Raw genomic sequence first — 19,795 nt, forward strand, 5'->3', positions numbered from 1 at the left:
AAACAATTGCCACTAACGCATAATAAGAACTAAAAATGCTAGTGGCTGATACATACATGTTTTCTCAGTGCACCAGACTCCATCCTAGCTACCATTTTGTATCAAGCCATCGTCGAATCTAATGAGCCGGCTCGACCGTATCGTCTATCTGCCTCGATTTTTTTCAACACGGATCCACCATTACCATCAACTGATTAAAATTATCAGAATATACCATTTTTGTTTCCAAAAATAAACAGAAATTAAGGTAAATAACTACATAACTGACATTTAAGCTTGACAGGAGAGGATTCGCTGTTTATATCCGCCATCTTGGTTGCCAAGTTATGAGCCTGCTTCGCGGTCAGCGGCTATGAACACAAGTTTGTCACTGTTGAGAGCGCCACGAGCTAAAGCATTGTCTTTTTAATAGAACTTATAAAACTTTATTACATTTCCTTCGCTTAACGAAAACAGGATAAGCCTAGAAGGGTTAGAGGACGTATCAAGAAAACTGAAAGCTATTTCAGCTTGTTGATATTCCACATAAAAGTAGGCTTAACACAGTTATGTACCTACGCCCCAATATGCCATCAGTCTCAAATCATTCAAAACCGGATGCTCAAGGCTAACAAGAAAAAGGATGATAAAAAAACAAAACCACGGAGATCGTGACTTTGGCAGTTAGTTGCCTTGTTTGTGCTCGCAACGTTGCTGGTCTTGAACCAGAGGCAAAGGCAGAAGACAATAAATAGGCCGGCCCTTAAGCAACGAAACATTGATGCCCCGGACGTCACAATGGCAACCGGAAGTTCTATGTTTCCCTTTTGACGCTACGATATCACCAGTTCAACCATTCCATTCGTCCAACCTATCGTCTGCCCGTTTGGTCGTTTTGTCGTTCGTTCGTTCTGTCAGACAGAGTGGCAGACTGACCGACCGACTGACTAACCGATCATTCATTCGTTCGTTCGTTCATTAGTCATTCATTCAATAGATCTCCTTGTCAGACTTACTAATTTTGCAGTGCTACCATAATCTTTTTCTTCCCTGGGCGTGTCCGCTTTGAATATATCCATCTGATGCTGACGGCAACGTCTACAAAGTCCTAACGAATAACGCGAAGGATAAAACAAACAATCAATTTACTTATAATAAACAAAACAACACAAGGTTTAGCTTCCTTCTCTTCAAATCGCACGGTACGGCGGAAGGCATGAATCGCGTCGAGCGTAGATTCGTGAGTACAAGCGTCGCACATCGAACGCTTATCACTTGCATAAGATTTTCGGTGAGGATGGTTTACTCTGTCTCGATACATTTTGTAATCATTAGAACGTACATTGGTAAGGTCTCATGAAGAAACAAGTGATGCATATGTATGAATCTCAACACGTGCAACACGTGGATGACTAACATACATCTCGCAATTTGAAATTAATCCAGCACATCTTCTGACAAAAACTAGTTTAAAACTAAACAAATTCCCAATAGACACGCTAACGCAACAACGAGGAAAGCTGCCCGCAACAGCGCAGTCAGAACTTGATCGTTCATTTTGCCGCCAAAAAATATTTCCCTCCAAAAAATGTCTTCAGCTTCAGCGCTTTTATTGACTGAAAAGTTCACTGCTAGTCATAACTTTTTGCATGCATGAAAACTTGGCATCTTTCATCATATTTTTGCTTCTCATACAAAAGAATTACATCAAGTAGAATAGTCTTCTAAAAAAAATTGTTTGGCTGTCAGTTTTCACGCGAAAGCGGAAAGTGCCATGTCACGCATCAGCGCCGTCGTAAACAAAATTATGCAAATTTTTGGCGAAATAAACATTTTTACACCTTGTCAGCTTTGATAAGGTTTCAAAAGAAAAAAGTTTCATTTTCGCAATTTTCATCTGATAATTCATGGGAAAGGAAAAGGACCTTATCGATAAATTTCCATCAACTGTTTATTACATACCGTGTAGAATTTATTGAAATGCACGTGACAATGCAAAAACCACAAACGCGACTGAATAACTTTCTTACCGGACGATCAAAACCTTTTTGGTACGTTCATTAAATAATGAAGCACAACACAGACAACTAACTTTCTTTGAAATAATTCTTAGTAAGCAAGAGTAAGTCGTATTTCAAAATTATTTTATTTGAAGATTGCGTGGACTAGACTACAAAGGAAACATTTGGGGCCTGAAATGTAATTCGATACTTTTTTCAAAAGATTTCCCTTTGTGAGATCAGCTTGAAAAACGGCTTTCGGTTCACACAAATCTACCTGGAAGTTAAAATAATCGGACACGACTTTCTCTGCACGCTGAATTTCACTACTAATACGAAAATCCGAACGATAATTCTCCACTAACATAGAAATGTTGATGATATTTTCGAGCTACTGTTTTTAGCTAATGTGTCTAAGAACTCAACAATTGCGTCGAACGAGTGCTGCAAAGTCTGCTATTGCTACTTTGCACAGTACTGAACCTATATAATTATGATAAGGAGATTAACTTTATGCTTTACCTGACCCTACTGGAACAAGTTTCTTCCACCTCTTCATTATTTCCTCAGAAATGTTCTTTGATACGCCCCTGTCCCATTTTCCTTTTCTTGATCCATGCAATGGGTGCAAACAAAAGCAAGAAGGGCGCCAGTTCAGTCCAAGGAGGTCTCGATGCTTTGGGCAAAATGTCATACCTCCCCCTTGTTCATTAAAGTGCCCTGTCGTCAGGAGTATCAGTTCACTTTCTGACGAAACGGATTTTCCAGATACTTTCAGATTTTTAAGATGGAGTTTGATATCTCTCTCACATGAAGCTATGGGGATGAATTCTTTGAGAAGGGAATATTTTGGTGGCAATCCAGAGCGTGTGGATTCTCCTCTGCCTAAAGAGCATTTGAGAGGCCTCGGTGTTCGAGGAGGCATGCTCAAAATTTAACACGCTTGTTAATTCGACTCGTGTGAAAGACGCGCGAACGCGAACACAAAACAGGTGTTTAGCAACCGCAGACAGCACGCAGGCTCACAAACGCTTTTCCAAAATGGCGAAGTCAAAAGAAAGCATACTCTTGCCAGATTTTGGTGTCAATTATATTCTAAATGGATTTATGACAGCTTATTTACCTTACTTCCTGGCACATTTTTGGAAACAAAATCGGTTTATTCACATTTTTCATCAGTTGATGACAATAACGGGTGGCTTGCTGAAATAATCGAGGCAGGCAGACGATATGATCAAGCCGGCTAATTGGATTCTATGGTGCCTGTGAGATAAAACGCTAGCTAGGATGGAACCTGAAGCACTGAGGAGAGGTGTATGTATCAGCCACTACCAATTTTAGCACTTACTATGCTTAATGTGCAATTACTTGAAAGAGATTACCTGTTTCGATAAGCTTTTTTGGAGGTAAATATTTGTATGAAAAGAGGGAACACCTAGCTGTTAATAGCGTGGTCAAACTAATCGTAACCCACTGATATCGCCAAATTTGTCATTGTTATTGTTAGAAAACATTTATTGAACATTCCTTGTCTTTTCATGTTCAGTCAGAAGATTGAAAGATTTTTTTTTTTTTTTGCAACATGAATTTTGATGAAATCGACAAAAATCGTTCAGGTGGTAATACATATTTGCTTCATACAAACAAACTATTCATTTGCCCAAAGATTTTATTCCATATTATGAAGGTTATGATATGCCTCTTCAATCTTATAGTTAAGTTACATAGTTAGGTTGTTGGCCACTAGAGATATTTGGGTACAAAAAGCCCAATTTGAGGTTCTCGTGAAAATGACTTAAACAGCCTCTTACTTCAGGGTCAGGCAAATAACGAAATAGAAGGTACCGATTGAAATTACGCACTGTGCTACAAGCATGGTCAATAAGAAGGACAATTCAGTGGGTTTTATTACCAGATCACAATTATATTTGTCTAACCACTCAGTTGAGTTTGACTAATTAATATGCATAAACTTGTGCCAAAATGGCCATTTTTCAGGTTTTACCCATAACTCTGATAAAATGGAATATTTTGACTTGTTATTTTAACACATGAATATGTTCATGACACTTAATCTTTCTGCCAAGTTTAAGCCAAATCGGTGATTTGATTATTATCACCTCCTGCCTGGTCCTATCTGTACATGCACTTAAATCTCATATTTCGAAAGACGAAGAAAAGAACTTTATTTTTCCCAAGTTTCAAGCTCTGATTCAAACTCATTCCCACTCAAGGAAGATCGAATATGCGTGTGATACTTGTGGCTCACAATTCACGTCACGAATTATGAGATCAGAACCGATTTACAAACACTTGACATCTGCAGCCCGTGAATGTTTCCAAGCATCACATATTGGGCCTTAAAACTAATCAGACTGACTGAAGACAGCCATTCAATGTTTTTCGATCCCAGATTTCTTTCCTATTCTGCTCTGAAATAATATAGTTATTCCCGTCATTTAGCCTACGAAACATGTGCAATAAATTTGCATACTATTTCGATGTCGCAGGAAAAAGTAGAGCAAATCAAACTTTACAGCTCCTTTACCTTCTTAAATAAAGCAGTCGATCAGTAAAATGGAGAAAAAAGTGTGACTTTGTTCCTGTCGTGTTGTTTTGAGTGTTCGTTTTTAGCAGCGACGGCTCAAATCAATATATAAGCCAGCGTGACAAAACAATTGTAACTCGATATTCACTTCGCTGATGTGGGTAAAGCGCATTATACAATGATCCAGTTTTTAATAATTGGTGTAAGTATATACCACACAAGTGAAAAGTGTCTTTCGCGCGCGCTGATTGGCTAGCTCGGAGGTGATTAGCCAAGTACTGTTTACCTACAAGCAGCCGAACTGAGAGAAACAAGATGGCTTCCCGTTTCGCCTCCGGCACTTAAAAGGAAATTATTTCGATAAACAAGCCAGCTGTTACAAAACATACAAAAAGTTTAGCTTGGCAGCATTCAGAAATAGTAAGGTATTTAATCTTTCCAACCTCATATTCTAAGGCGAAAAATGAAAATAAAATGCCTTGTATATGAAAACTGCCAAGCACTATAATAACAATGTAACAATGAAACATATAGGGCCAGTACTCCAAATCTGTTTAAAAGTGGTTTATTTTAAATAGATAAATAGCTTTCTAACCTTTCATGCGAGTCTTCTTGTTACTGTCGGCAGTAGACAATGTTTAGAGAGAAACAAGATGGCTTCCCGTTTCGCCTCCGGCACTTAAAAGGAAATTATTTCGATAAACAAGCCAGCTGTTACAAAAAATACAAAAAGTTTAGCTTGGCAGCATTCAGAAATAGTAAGGTATTTAATCTTTCCAACCTCATATTCTAAGGCGAAAAATGAAAATAAAATGCTTTGTATAAGAAACCTGCCAAGCACTATAATAACAATGTAAACAATGAAACATATAGGGCCAGTACTCCAAATCTGTTTAAAAGTGGTTTATTTTAAGTAGATAAATAGCTTTCTAACCTTTCATGCGAGCCTTCTTGTTACTGTCGGCAGTAGACAATGTCTAGATATGATTGTTGGCAAAATTGGAAATGGCTTAGAACGTGGTTTTGTTAAACACTGCCTGGACTATCTTTTAATAACAGACCCCACAGGTCACCAAAGCGTATGTGACTCAGTCACCATGTGAGCGTGATATAAGAGTTTGTATGGCGTTAAAATTAAATCGAAATTTAAACAACAATATTCCCACAAGCACCTACAAAAAATATAATAAAGTCTGTAAAAGTTTACACGGTGTGTTTTGCTGTGTCTGAAGGCTTCTCAGTGCTTCCAAACGCCGTTTTGAGTGGTTTATCTCTCAGCAGCTGGTCCACGTGCATCACCGTTTAATGTTAATGGAGGTTGACAGCTACAAGTTGAATTTGAATGACATTTGGCCCGTCATTTGAGGAGAGCACTTCTGAAACCTCGCAAAAATTTGCTTGAAACTTAAGCACTTGCTAACCTACCTCATCATATGGCAAGAAGGATGATGTGCGGTCCTTCCTGGGCAGCTCATTTCGGAGAAGTTCATTTACTGAGACACAGGCCTTCGTTGAAAACAAAGTTCATTTCAAATCGGGTGCCATTTTTGCCGCCGACCGAGCTGTTGCCCTGGAATGCTGTGACAAATTAAACTCACGGTCAGGAAGGACCACACATCATCTTTCTTGCCATATGGTGAAGCAGGTAAGCGAGTGCTTAAGTTTCAAGCAAATTTTAGAAGTGCTCTCCTCAAATGACGGGCCAAATGTCATTTAAATTCGACTTGTAGTTGCCAATCTCTCATTAACATAATACAGTGATGCACTTGGAACAGCCGCTGAGAAATAAATTAATCAAAACGGCGTTTGGAGGCACTGAGAAGACTTGGAAACGCAGCAAAACACACCGGGTAAGCTTTTTCAGACTTAATTATATTTTTGTGGGTTTTTGTGGGAATATTGTTGTCTAAATTTCGATTTAATTTTAACGCCATACAAACTCTTATATCACGCTTGCATGGTTATCTGTGTCAAATACGCTTTACGGAAGATATTTTGATTTATTTCAGACCTTTGTTTTCCCCGCCTTCGTTGCTCTTTTGTTGTCAGATATAACCTGTAAATTAATGTTAAATTAGTGGAACGCTGTTCTGTTAGACAGCTCAGTTCGAACAAAACTATCTACATGACAAGTTTTAAGCAAGGACAGAAAAAAACACAAAGTAAATAATGCACGAGAACTATTCAAGGCTGCCAAGGCAAGGCATGGCAAGGCTGCAGATTAGTTTCTACGTGTGTACCAATAAACTACAAAAAGGGAAGTTTGAAGACGATTAATTAATATTTTGTATGGACAACCCTAGCGAATGAAAACACTTGCCATCGTTTTCTCGAGCCTTGCTTGTTGTTTGATCCTGAAAATCTCACCAATTTGCTTTATAAACTAAATTTAAATATGTTCCTGTATTTAACTGGATAACCTTTTGTCCATTTTTCCTGCCCGTAAGTTTTTGGGATTGTGTACCACATTTAGGCTTGCTATTGAAATGTTTAAAAGGTGAACTAAAAAAAAAGGTAAAAAGAAAAAAACAAGAAAAAAATGTTTAAAAGATGTATGCTAAACAGAAATTAGCAAAAATTGACTTTCTTATCGGAAGCAATTTCTCCGGTCTCAATGGTTCTTTCAAAAACGAAAACTACCAGATTATGTATATTTACTAGAAATGGAATAGCTTCTTTAGATCACTTAAAAGAAATCATTTGTATTTGCCAATGTTATGAGGTTTACCCTCAAATCCCTAATACATAAAGGTCTTGTTGCAGTGTCTCTGGTGATAATGAAAGATGATCTTCTGGACAATTTTCTTCCTGTTTACGTTCGTGAACTTAGTCGAGTCAAGAGGTAAGTTTTCGTTAATATCCGTAATGCGTGTTTCATAATCCGAAACAGAAGCGCTCCTCCTTTAAATAGCAAATAAACAGAGGGCGTATGTACTTCTGATTTCAGAATACGATTGCGCCTTTATGAACATCAGTATACTATCCATTGCATTGGTGAAAATGTGCATGTTGTTCTCTCAGCATCTGAAAACATCCAATATCAAACCATTTAATGTCCATTAAGTTTATGATAACAGAAATTAGGAAGAGTCTTCGGCTATCTCTCATAACCTTTGGCAGCTTCCTTGGTTCGTGATAACATGTACCCACCCCGACTCTATTGAAAGGCGGATCCGGCAGCCGCGACTTTAAACTTAAATGACTTTCTTTTTAATAATCGAACAAACGCTAAGGCCATAAAACGCCTTGACTTAATGAGAATTTTATCTGCAAACAGTTTGATCTCGTAGATTATTGTTCATTGACTTTCATGTTACCATTGCAACTACCTTTTTGACAAAATAAATTTACACAATTTTAAGTAAACGAAGAAGTAAATGAATAAATGAAGTATGTACATGAAGAACTCACATTTGGTGTTATCATCACAAATATTTATAATTTTTGACAAATTTAAGAGCCGTTGTCAGAAACTTTCAAGAATCCGGCGACAGAAGCGAAAATTCGAATTTCTTTTTATTTGCCCAAAAGACCCTTTTGGTGAACAATTTTCAAAAATAATATTCAAAAGTTCCAGCGAATTTTTATTTTGGCAAAAATTGGGAAAGTTCGAAATCGACCTAAACGTGCCCGATGGCCCGATTGAAATTATGCAAATTAGTACATTTTCAAAACTCTCCGTTCAAGACGAGGAAACGTTTTCTCGATCTGATGTTTTCACAATCATTTTTACATCCCTCGTGCTTCCTTCCAAACTGTATTTTATCTCGGCCTGAACATTATTTCATTTGAAGTTGCCCACGTAAAGAATACAATGTGTGCCATTCCTTAGATAGAGTGATTTTTGCCATATTTGCCATATTTGCCAACGGTACTTTGCGAAATGGTACTTTGATAAACGGTACTTTGCAAATGGTACTTTGCTAAACGGTACTTTACGAATGGTACTTTGCGAAACAGTACTTTGCGAATAATAACTTCTGCTAGCCCGTTGGCGCGTTCTCTCATCCTTCACTCGTGTTTCCACCGGCAGCATGGCTTCGATTGATCGTCATGGTGCTCTCTCCTTCCGATTTCGATTGCAAAGGCCTCGGTTATTTCCGAGAAATTTGACCTCTCAGCGGTGGCCCGCTTCTCATAGGTAGGCTTATTCACCAGAAGCAACACTCTGCTCTTTGTTACCCTACGTTCAGAATGAGAGTGCGTTGGCCGCCATCTTGTTTTGCGTTGCCACTGGAAAAATTAAACAGGCCTTCGGACTGGACTTCAGACACTATGGACAATAAGGATCGGACCCCAGATAAGACAACTGGTGGGCATATGATCCAATTGGCTCTCCAGGCCAGAGCTTATTCTGCCATCCTTAACAACAAACAGATGGGATTGGATCCTTGTCCATTGCACACATTGTACGGTACTTTGCGAAACGAAACGAAATAAAAATTCGCTGGAACTTTTGAATATTAGTTTTGAAAATAGTTCTCCAAAAGGGTCTTTTGGGGAAAATAAAAAGAAATTCGAATTTTCGCTTCTGTCGCCGGATTCTTGAAAGTTACTTACAACGGCTCTTAAATACCTTTTTGAGGAAATGGAAAATACTTCTTTTTTTCAAAATGAGGAAATCATGCTTTTCTAGCTCATATTGACTTTTACGTTATTGGCTCATATTAATATGCTTTATTGGTTTTGATTACTTTTCGTTCTACTTTAAGGCATTACTGAAGTTTCAAGAAATCAGGAATTCTAAGATGGCGGATCCAACATGACCGCCACTGAGCAATGGTGACAATATAATAACATGTTATATAATGTCATTGCTTCTCGTTGCGGAGCTCGAGGAAACTTTTTTGGACGTGCAATTCATCCTCCATTCTCATAGTTTAAATATTCCCGGAGCCATAGAGGGGGGGGGGGGGGGGGGAAAGGGGCGATTCGGCGGCCTGATCTATCATTGATTTATTTACCTTCGCCTTACTAAAATGTAGGTACAGATCTATATGCACGAATATACGTAAAAAATTATTAGGCAGGGGGACCACTACAGCCTAACAAATTACAGCGGTTCCCACGTTTATTAATTAAAACTTAAAACCTTATTAAAGCAACTAATATATAAACAACAAAAATCAAGGGAATAAAAAGGAAAGCTCAAATTGCTAGAAGAAGCACGTCGGCGGGCACAGTAGAGTCCTCGCTATGTTGCACCTGGGACAGATTGTTTTCCAGGTTCTGATGTCGTCAACGTCGTACAGGTTCAGAGCTTTACTGTAATATTGAAGGAGTAGACTTTTAAATGAGGTTAAAGAGATGTGGCTTATGTGAAGGTGTCACATTCTATGTGCGGGTATGAAAAATGAACGTTGATAAGTAACAGCTCTACTTCGCTTATGAATATAAGTAAAAGCATAGCTGCTCGATGACCTAGTAAATCTCGTTAATTGTCTGGTTACAGGCAGAGCTTCACTATCAAAGCTACTTTAGACAGGGTTATAACCCAAAGTGTCCACAACATGGGATATGAGTAGTCTTCAGAACGCTTGAGACCAGAGTCGAAGAAAACTGATCAGAAGTGTTTGCAACCCATGGACACATACAGCAAAGGGAAAGTGACTTCTGATTCGTACCTGGTTAACAATAACTGCCCCAAAAACAATCCGAAATCTTACCGAGATATTTTTCTGCTCTCTTCCAGCATTTCTGTAAGCCAAAGCCCAGAGTACTATGAAAATGAAAAGTTCTAATTTGCTTTGATCAACACCTGAGGAATGGGTCTTAGGGTCATGAATAAAGGGATGCGGTGGCGCGGTCCATTATTAAAAGCATTTTGAAACTAAAAGCAGGAATTTCTCTATTTCTAAAAAACTTTAATGTTGTGATTGGTTGCCATGGTAATCGCGTCTGTGAACACAAACGTAGCACACGCAAATGTTCTCGGACAAATTTCTAAACAAGGTCACTACTGGGTTGCGTTTGCTCAAGCATTAAATTGAAAGAAACAAACGTTGGCCGTTAGCGAAGGAAGAATCCGCACTTCCATCACCAGGTCTAGGTGAGGTTAAAATGGCCACAGAAAGCATGTTTGGGAAATTTCATTGCTTGAAACTTTTCAAAGCTCCCTGCCTCTGATGAGGTCCGATCTTTTCTTCGGCTTGATCAAATCTTCATGTTATTCTGGCATAAAAACAGCAAAATCTCACATCCGGTGGGGTGCCAATACCATGCAAGGGGGGTGATGGCGGATAGTAGGGCTGTTATGTCAATACAGGAACGCTAGTTCCACGGTTTCTTTATTCTTTAGTTGTTTTTCGTCTGGAGAAAAATAAAACTGTGTAGATGAAAATACGAATGGGCTGGTTGAATGTTCATAGTGAAACAAGAGTGGAACACAAACTTTATGCCTGGAATTTTCCAGCAATTTGAGTTTGACGATATTACAAATAATCTTTAAATATCATCCAAGTTTGTAACAGTCAGCTTGATTCCATACCACTGTACGACTGAGCAAAGCTGTGGGTAACAAAACAAGGATATTATACTTAAGCAGTTATAATTATGAATATCATTTTCAATCCGTGAGCATGTTTCTGGCTAAATAAGGTCGATCACAAATGGTGACGTCATCAAATGTCCTCCCCATGCTAAAATCAGCGATTCTTAAAATCAGCATTACTTTTACAGAGTCCGCCTGTTGGCCAGTAGGTTCATACGGGCTGCCAAAAGCTGCATCCGGGTGTCCGTATGCTAATGGCTTTCACTGGTTGATTGGACGTAGATACCAGGACACCGAAGATAATAACCCTAACAGCTACAGATCCAGCCAGCTTCACCTTGACGCGACGGTAGGCAAGTCAGGCATTGAACGATCTTTCTGTATGAAAACAACTAACTCGACAGAGTTGAAACCAAGCGTTTGGCCTAAAGGTAATGCAATGATATAATTTTATTCACAAAATATCGTCATATCGAGAATTTAAAGGGCTAGAACACAATTAACACAATTTTATCTGACTCTCTTCAGGTAAATACTGCATTTACAAAAAGGGCGGCTCCTGCCCCACAAATTTGTCATCTGGATTTGTTAAATGGGACGACGAAGACAACAGCAATAGCAACAGCAAATTGGGAACACTTCCTGATGGTGAATATACCAGAAATACAAAGATTGAATTTTGCTGTAGAACAGACGGCGATAAAAGAGAACCTATCTCTCTTCCCATTACGACGCCATTTTTCTTGCTGACTTATGGTTCAGCTGAATGTCAGCAGGTGAAGTGGGCTGTAGTTAGTGTGGAGTGGTTACGGTTTGATAATGAAAATTCAGGTAATGCAGACAGCGAAGGAGGATCTTATCCATATGGTGCTGGAATCTCAGATCACAAAATTCATTACTGTTACTATCAGGGTGAGTGACGTGCTGGAAGCTGATGTGTACCCAAGTTTTGATATAGGAATATTGATTAAAAAAATTGTGGTAAGAACCATTAAGCCCTGGTCAAACGGCGCATGATAGTCGATGATAGTCGATGATAGTCAAAACTGTCATCCACTATTATCAACTAACAAGCGGGTGGTCAAACGGCTCAAAGAAACTCGTGATAGCTGACGATAGTTTACCGTGAGCCTCTAGTGTTAGGCACCTGCCGAGTGTCAACATCGCAAACAAAACTTCGCAGGGATGAATTTTTCGCGGCAAAACAAAGCAGCTGCCTGTTTCGTTTTCCTTCATTTGTTGGAAGAAGTAACTGAAAATTAATCTCGATAGCGCTGGTGGAGAAAACAGCTGACCAGAGAACTATCATCAACTATCATGCGCGTGGTCAAACGGGAAAAACTATCATCAACTATCATTAAGAATTTGAACACGCTCAAAGTGAATGATAGTTGGTGATATTCGATGATAGCGCATGGTAGTGGTGATCAAACGAGTGCGCGCGTTTTAATTAACATCGACTATCATCAACTATCATTGACTATCATGCGACGTTTGACCAGGGCTTTAGCGAAAGTTACTTCGAATACATTCAAGAATGACTAGGCTATGTGAAAAGTAATCAACGCGACAGCTTTCTAGAATTTTACGCATGACGGATGTTCTCTGTAACTTCATCTCTTTGCGTTATTTCCCTTTAAGGTGGTGAAACAGTTCTTATTCTCTTTTCAAACAAGTTGGCCCAGAATTGTTTTTATAAAATTGTAAAAGCATTTTCTCGAAGAAGCATAATATAAATATAGGTAAAAAATACAGGTGAAACCAAACCTTGGACGCGTTTAGTATCATCATCGAGTAACATTAAACTAAAGATTGACTAATCATCGTCTTTAAGAAAACGAAATTATGAAGTTTACGAGTTCCTTGCATAGCAAGCTTCTCTTTTTATGCCATTTTCTAGGATGTAACCAAAGCCTATCCGGTACCTACGGCATTTTGTTATCCCCAAACTATCCACAAAAGTACCCGGATGGTCAATACTGCTCCTGGAGTATCACGGTTGCTCCATCACATAAAATTCACTTAACGTTCACAAATTTCAGTTTGCAAAGCGAGAATGACACAGATGCTTTATACGTGTATGACGGAGAGAATATCGCTGGAGTGGTGTTGGGAGTATTCTTCGGAGGTCACACTCCTCCAAAAGATGGAGTATATTCCTCGTCAAACCACATGTTTGTAATATTCAAATCAGATAACAAGAGCTCTTACACAGGCTTCCGTGCTTCCTACAGTGCTGTTAACAGTTTGGGTGAGTATTGTTTGTCACCAATTTGGACTAGGCAGGATTTGCCATCTCCAGAAAAACAGGGCATCTAGTGTTTATTTTAATCAGATAACAATTAAGTTACGAGTTTGAATGACAAAAGAACAAACACACCGCGCCGAGGGAGATAACAGGAAACAAGAGAATGTGACACCCATTGTCTTATTGTTATCATACCCTATCTGTTCTTCTGAAAGGGAAGGTTTATTTGTCAATTGTGCGTTGAATCGTTAAGCTACACGTACATGACACTCACTAAGAGGTTTGGATTGGGAAGTTCCTTTCAGCTGTCATCAGATGTTAATCTTCTTATTAAAATATTCAATCTAAGGGTAATCCTCGAAAAACGTGGCAAACCTTTAATGAACTTACATCCCGTCGTGTGAATAATACAACGGTGAAAAAACTGAAATTGAATGATACCATTATCTCTAATTCTAGTGAGCTTTCTAATGCTTTTAATGACCATTTTTCAACAATTGGGCCAAGACTTGCTAATGAAATACCTCCAGCTGCTAAAAATAATTCAAGTTATATCAATAATATAAAGGTAAATAACAACAAATTCAGCTTCTCTTCGACTAACTGCAGCATTGTTTTCTCACATCTAAGCAAATTATGTGGATCTAAAGCAACAGGTCTTGATAATATTTCTGCTAAAATTGTACGTGAATGTGCTGATCTTATTTCAGTTTCACTATGTGATCTCTTTAATAAATCTTTAGTCTCTGGTATATTTCCTGATGATTGGTAATGTGCCAGAGTTACTCCGTTGTTCAAGGAAGGTGAGCAATCTGATCTGAATAATTATCGTCCTATTTCAGTCATTTCCGTTATAGCTAAAGTGTTTGAGAGGATTGTTTATGATCAGTTGTATAACTTTTTGACCAATGAAGATATCATTTCTAATCATCAATCGGGTTTTCGCTCGTTACACTCAACTGTGACTGCCCTTCTGGAAGCTACGGATAATTGGGCCTTTAATATTGATCGTGGCAATTTTAATGCTGTGGTTTTCCTCGATTTAAAAAAGGCTTTCGACACCGTTGACCATGATATCCTTTTATCTAAAATGAACCTTTATGGAATACAAGGTACAGCTCTTGATTGGTTTAAGTCGTATCTAACTAATCGTACACAACGATGTCTCGTTAACGGTTCTCTTTCTAGAATCTGCTCTCTTAAATGTGGGGTACCGCAAGGAACAATCCTTGGCCCCCTTTTATTTCTAATTTATATTAATGACTTGCCAAACTGCCTTACTTCGTGCCAGCCTAGGATGTATGCCGATGACACCCACATTACTTATGCTGGCGTTGATGTGAATTCAATACAGTTAAATCTGAATCACGATTTAGATAACCTAAACAAATGGCTTATTTCCAATAAACTTACTTTGAACACTTCTAAAACTGAATTCATGCTAATTGGCTCCAGACAAAAATTGAGTACTTTGGCGAACCCACTTGAGCTCTCGATTAATAATGTTCCGATAGAACACGTTTCCTCCGTCAAATCGCTTGGAATATTTATTGATGAAAATCTACGGTGGCAAACACACATTGATAAATTATCTAAAAAGATCGCTTCCGGAATAGGAGCAATAAAAAGAATTAGACCTTTTGTCCCTCCACCTACCCTTCATTATATACAGCTGTTTCGACAAAGGTTGTCCAAAAAAGCGTAAAAGCGTACGCGACAATGCCAAAAGGTAGTCTGGGATATGCCGGAAATACCCAATAAATTTCAATGAAAGTTCAGAATCCATAATGCCTCGACCGTACAGTGAATACTTGAGATGGCGGGCAATATGGATTCTGAGCTTTCATTGAAATTTATTGGGTATTTCCCAGACTACCTTTCGGCATTGTCGCGTACGCTTTTACGCTTTTTTGGACAACCTTTCTCGAAACAGCTGCATACAACGCACTAATTCAATCTCATTTCGATTATTGCAATCTTGTCTGGGGTAATTGTGGTAAAACATTATTTGACAGGCTACAGAAGCTTCAGAACCGTGCCGCTCGCGTTTTAACCTTCTCTAGCTATGATGCTGATGTTAACCGTTTAATTAGACAACTCGATTGGAAAGACTTGAGCACTCAATTTCAAATACAGAAATCCATAATGGTATACAAATCTTTAAATGGTCTTGTTCCTGAATATTTATCATCTAAATTTGTTAAACGAAATGAAACGCGTTACTCCCTGAGGGACTCTGTTAACAAACTATTTGTCCCGTTTCCGCGAACTAATTTCATGAAAAACAGCTTTTCTTATAGCGGAGCAGTTCTCTGGAACAGCCTACCCTGTCATGTGAGAGAAGCTGAATCTCTTAGTCAATGTAAAAGATTAGTTAATGTTCATTTTTAATGTTACACACGGCATTCATGAAAAACAGGTTTTAGTTAGATTAGTTGTAGTCAGGTTTTGAATTTTGTTTAGGATAGTTAGGTTATTTCTAATTTTTATACTCCTGATGGATTTTACCGTGTTTAAATAAAGATTTATTATTATTATTATTATTATTATTATTATTATTATTAAAACTTTATTTGTTAACTCAATTTGACTTGTAGCTTTATCTCTATCTTCATGGCCATTACCATCTTCATCGCCATTACCACTGACGCTGCCATCACCATCCTCATCGCCGACACCGTCTCCCTCGCCCTCGCCCCTGCCTTCGCCATTGCCATCGCCATCGCCGGCGTCCTCGCCGTTGCCATCGCCATGGCTATCGACATGGTCGTCGTCATCACCATCATCATCGCCATCGCCATCGCCGGCGTCCTCACTGTTACCATCGCCATCACCATCGCCGTGGCCTAACCTGAAATCAATAATGAAGTCATCCTTGATAGCGATGACAACAACAGCTGATAACCAGGGACTGAAAAGGGAACAAAAAGTAAAAGACAAAGGTAATTTTCAGTGTTAAAGAACGCTTTTCGATAGATTGACAACATAAATTCAGACTGAAACACGAACTTTTTCCTGTTTTAAATATTCATGTTTCACGACAATTAAATCTTTGCTTTCCTGTATTGATATGTACAAAAAACATAAGTTTTTATTCGTGGATCGGGTTTCTTTTAGTGCGTATTCTAATTACAATGCTTATGAAACCGAGGACCATCCTCTAGAGTCTCAAACCGTCAAATAGGTTATTTCACTTTGCTTTTGACTCTCTCAACTATATCACATTTCCACGTGCCAGCTCAGGAAATATCGTATGACAGACAAAATATGAAACGCCCAGGTGAATTACAGTGCGACCAGGAAAACCGTGATCACCTAAAATGTGTCAGGAATGCTTATTGTTTTCAGCTAATCATGTTTGAGGACTTCACGTGTCAAAACCGTAGACTGAATAACCGTTATTAATCGGGCTTAATCGAAATCAAGAGAATCAAAAAAGGTCAAATTTTGCTTAAAATCGTGTTGCTAAGTAAGAACACGAACATTTCTCATAGTTAAGGCTTCAAAATTGTTTCCGAAATATCGGGTGACTGTTGAGTTGGAATAAGTTTTCATCGTTCAATAAATCGTTCGTGTTTTTTGTTGAATTCACTTGTTTTATTTGAGAGTATTGGATAATACAGGTATTGGCAACGGCGCCACATGTTGAACGCAACAGTTGTTTCGGAGCGCCAGTGATCGGTGAAAGGACAAATACTTGAACTGTTCTGTTTCTTTATGAGTAATCTTGGAGCTTAAACGACCAGAACAAGCTCAATGTAAATCAATTAGCCGGTAAATCTAAAGGCGAAACAATTCTTGCCGCGCAAACAACAGTTAACACTATGTGGTTTTGCAAGTGGATTTGGGACGCATGATTGGACAGAAATAACATTCCTGACCCATGCATGCATGAATTCACTTGGCCGTTTGGGCTATATTATAACCGCTCTCTGCCAGCTTTAGTTTTACTTTATCAACCAAAATTTTTCATATTGTGCTATTCCATTGTACCATTAAACAACCCTACTGGATTGGCAACTTATTGCGCCTTGGAAAAAGTTGATGAAATAAAATACATTAAAACTATTTAATGAAAACCATTTCGATAGTTTGAAAGCTACTTCAACTGGTCATTTATATTTGCGTTTCCAAGGATCATTATGTTTTTCCCGGCAGAGCCTGTCAATATAACATAGATTACATTTTTGTAAGGCCAAAACTTGATTGCCCATCTTCGTTAACAAACAATTTGCTTCACCAGTTTATTTTTTCACGACTTTGCAGGTTTTAACATCACTGCTGTTGTTGTGCCGCTGGCGTTGTCAGTTTTGTTAGCTGTGGTTGTACTTGTGGCATTCATTTGTTACAAACGGTAAGACGCTCGTGACATGTTCTTACAATCCTAATAAGAGTTAGATAATGAGACAGATGATTACAGAAGGAATCGATATACAGCAAATCGCACTTGTTACATTTTATATCGGAAAGTGAACCTCTCTTAACCGGTTGTGACAAGGATTTTGCTCCCGACGCCTTTAAAGGTTTGCCATTTTTAAATATTTGAAAAAATCATCACACTTTGTGAATTTTCAGAAAGTTATCTGGCGTGATGTGGTAGATTAGTATTTGAATTTGATGCTACTATCACAACCAAATTTTTACAAGGATCTTTTGCGGAAGTGGAATATTCCTGTTTTTAATAAACACCGTTCACTTTTCTTATGGTAATGTTTGTAGCCCTTTTGTTAGTTTGGTTTGGTTTTTGTTGGTTGTGTGACTAAATCGCAGTTAATTTTTGTTGTCTTGGCGGTTCCAAGATAGCTTCCATTTGGTAATCATGACGTAATACCCACATGACATGACTTCCACTTGCGGACCTCATTTCTCTTGGCTTACTATTTATTTTTTCGAGTGATTGTTATAGCTTTAATATCGGCGTTATGTAAAAAAGTCCGATCTAGATAGGAAAAACGTCGTGTCATACTACTCTCCTCCCTCCGTTAACATTTAGCATGTCTTGCATTATCGTTACATTGCCACAATTGGTTATCGCATAAAAAAGACTTATGAGGATTCTTTCATTTGAATATTTAACAATTATTCCACTCGCGCTTGTTGGATATGAGATTACAGATAGCCAACGTGGCGCGTAGCGCCGAGATGGCTATAATCATCTCATATCCAACAAGCGCGAGTGGAATAATTGTTGTTTTAAAAACAATCAAGAAATTTTGCTAGGTTTTGCTCATTTCGCTTTGCAAGAACAATTAGAAGCCAATTTAATGTTCGTCATTTCTCGGGCATGGTATAATGTTTCATATACCATGGCCGCTAAGCCAATCAAATCCCTGGAATTGCATTATACAATGATCCAGTTTTTAAAAAAACGTGGTAATTACTGTCAAGAACATGATTTTCAAAATAAAATTCCAGAGATCAAGTCTTGATGACTGTTTGTTTGCTTTGGTGCAGGAAAAAAGTGGAATTCAAAGATAAAGGCCAAAGCAGGAATATCAAGCACGAGACAAATCCTGTCTGTGTGGACGACGGTGGCATTGAACTGTATGGAGTAACCTTTCATGCAGATGTCAACATACAAGCATAAGTTATCTTCTTAAAATCAAAACGAAAACAATCTCACAAATAGAGTGGAGGAATGTTCCCAGTAGTTTTCCGTTATTCTCAATGACGTGAAATATAAAGTTTGTAGATTTTGGCTTTTAATGTAGTTAATATCCCATTTTTAACAGTTATAAGGCTTAAAATTTAAGGTGATAGTAAACAAACAAACTGAGTTAAGGAACGTCCGCCCTAATTGAGTACATTTTTACTTAACTTAAAAAAAAAATTTTCCCGATGAAATTCAAAGGAATATTGCATAAGCAATTGTAAGTAAAACATTTTAAGCAAACTTAGTCATTCATCCTGAAAATGCTTAAAAAGTCCGCAATAAAAAGACCACGTTTAAAGGAGATTCTTTTTACTTATTATTCGGTCGCTTCAGTCACTAAAAGTTTACGAAATGGGTCTAAGGAACTGAAATGCAATAATACCAATAAAGTAACAATAGAAAACAGTAGCCTTGCTTAAACAATTGCTTAATCCTTATTTAGGCTGGCGTTTGTATCCACCCAGCCTGTGCAGCAGTCGTTTCCGTTCACTCGTTTCCGTTCCCTTCCTTTGAAAGACGTGCGAGGGCATTGGGAAAAGAAGGAGCAAAAAAGTAGGAGTGGAGGGAGGGGGGGGGGAGAAGAAAGAGGTGAGGAAGGATTCATCCCGGCCCCTCCCACCCGTTTCTACATTTGTTTAGAAACGGAAACGTTAGCAACGCAGGCTTGTACCCACCTTTCGTAGCCTCAAGACCAGGAAAGCTGTGCAATGAAACTTTGATCTATCATGTTGGATTTCGCGGTTTCTCCAAAACCTCTGAAAATCGTTCAAATCGACTGAAATAATAAAAAAACATGACAAAGAAATGTTTAAATGCTGTTTAAAAGTAACGATTACTCAATGAACAATTAAATGTGATTAAACACTGTAATTAAAGA

General features: G+C 38.3%; 1 protein-coding gene across 1 annotated transcript; it reads left to right on the forward strand.

The window, feature by feature from the left end:
* The first annotated feature begins 6,346 nt into the window (after window positions 1-6,346).
* LOC146466378 (uncharacterized) lies at window positions 6,347-19,045 on the forward strand. The gene is made up of 8 exons (XM_085127407.1): window positions 6,347-6,377; window positions 7,291-7,369; window positions 11,206-11,448; window positions 11,546-11,929; window positions 12,918-13,268; window positions 15,863-16,207; window positions 17,532-17,619; window positions 18,720-19,045. Exons 2-8 carry the CDS (start codon window positions 7,312-7,314, stop codon window positions 18,850-18,852), a joined length of 1,602 nt encoding a protein of 533 aa, XP_084983533.1. The 5' UTR covers window positions 6,347-6,377; window positions 7,291-7,311; the 3' UTR covers window positions 18,853-19,045.
* Window positions 19,046-19,795: the final 750 nt, after the last annotated feature.

The sequence above is a fragment of the Pavona decussata genome, unplaced genomic scaffold, assembly GCF_977016875.1.
Source record: "Pavona decussata unplaced genomic scaffold, jaPavDecu1.1 SCAFFOLD_144, whole genome shotgun sequence".
NCBI lineage: Eukaryota > Metazoa > Cnidaria > Anthozoa > Scleractinia > Agariciidae > Pavona > Pavona decussata.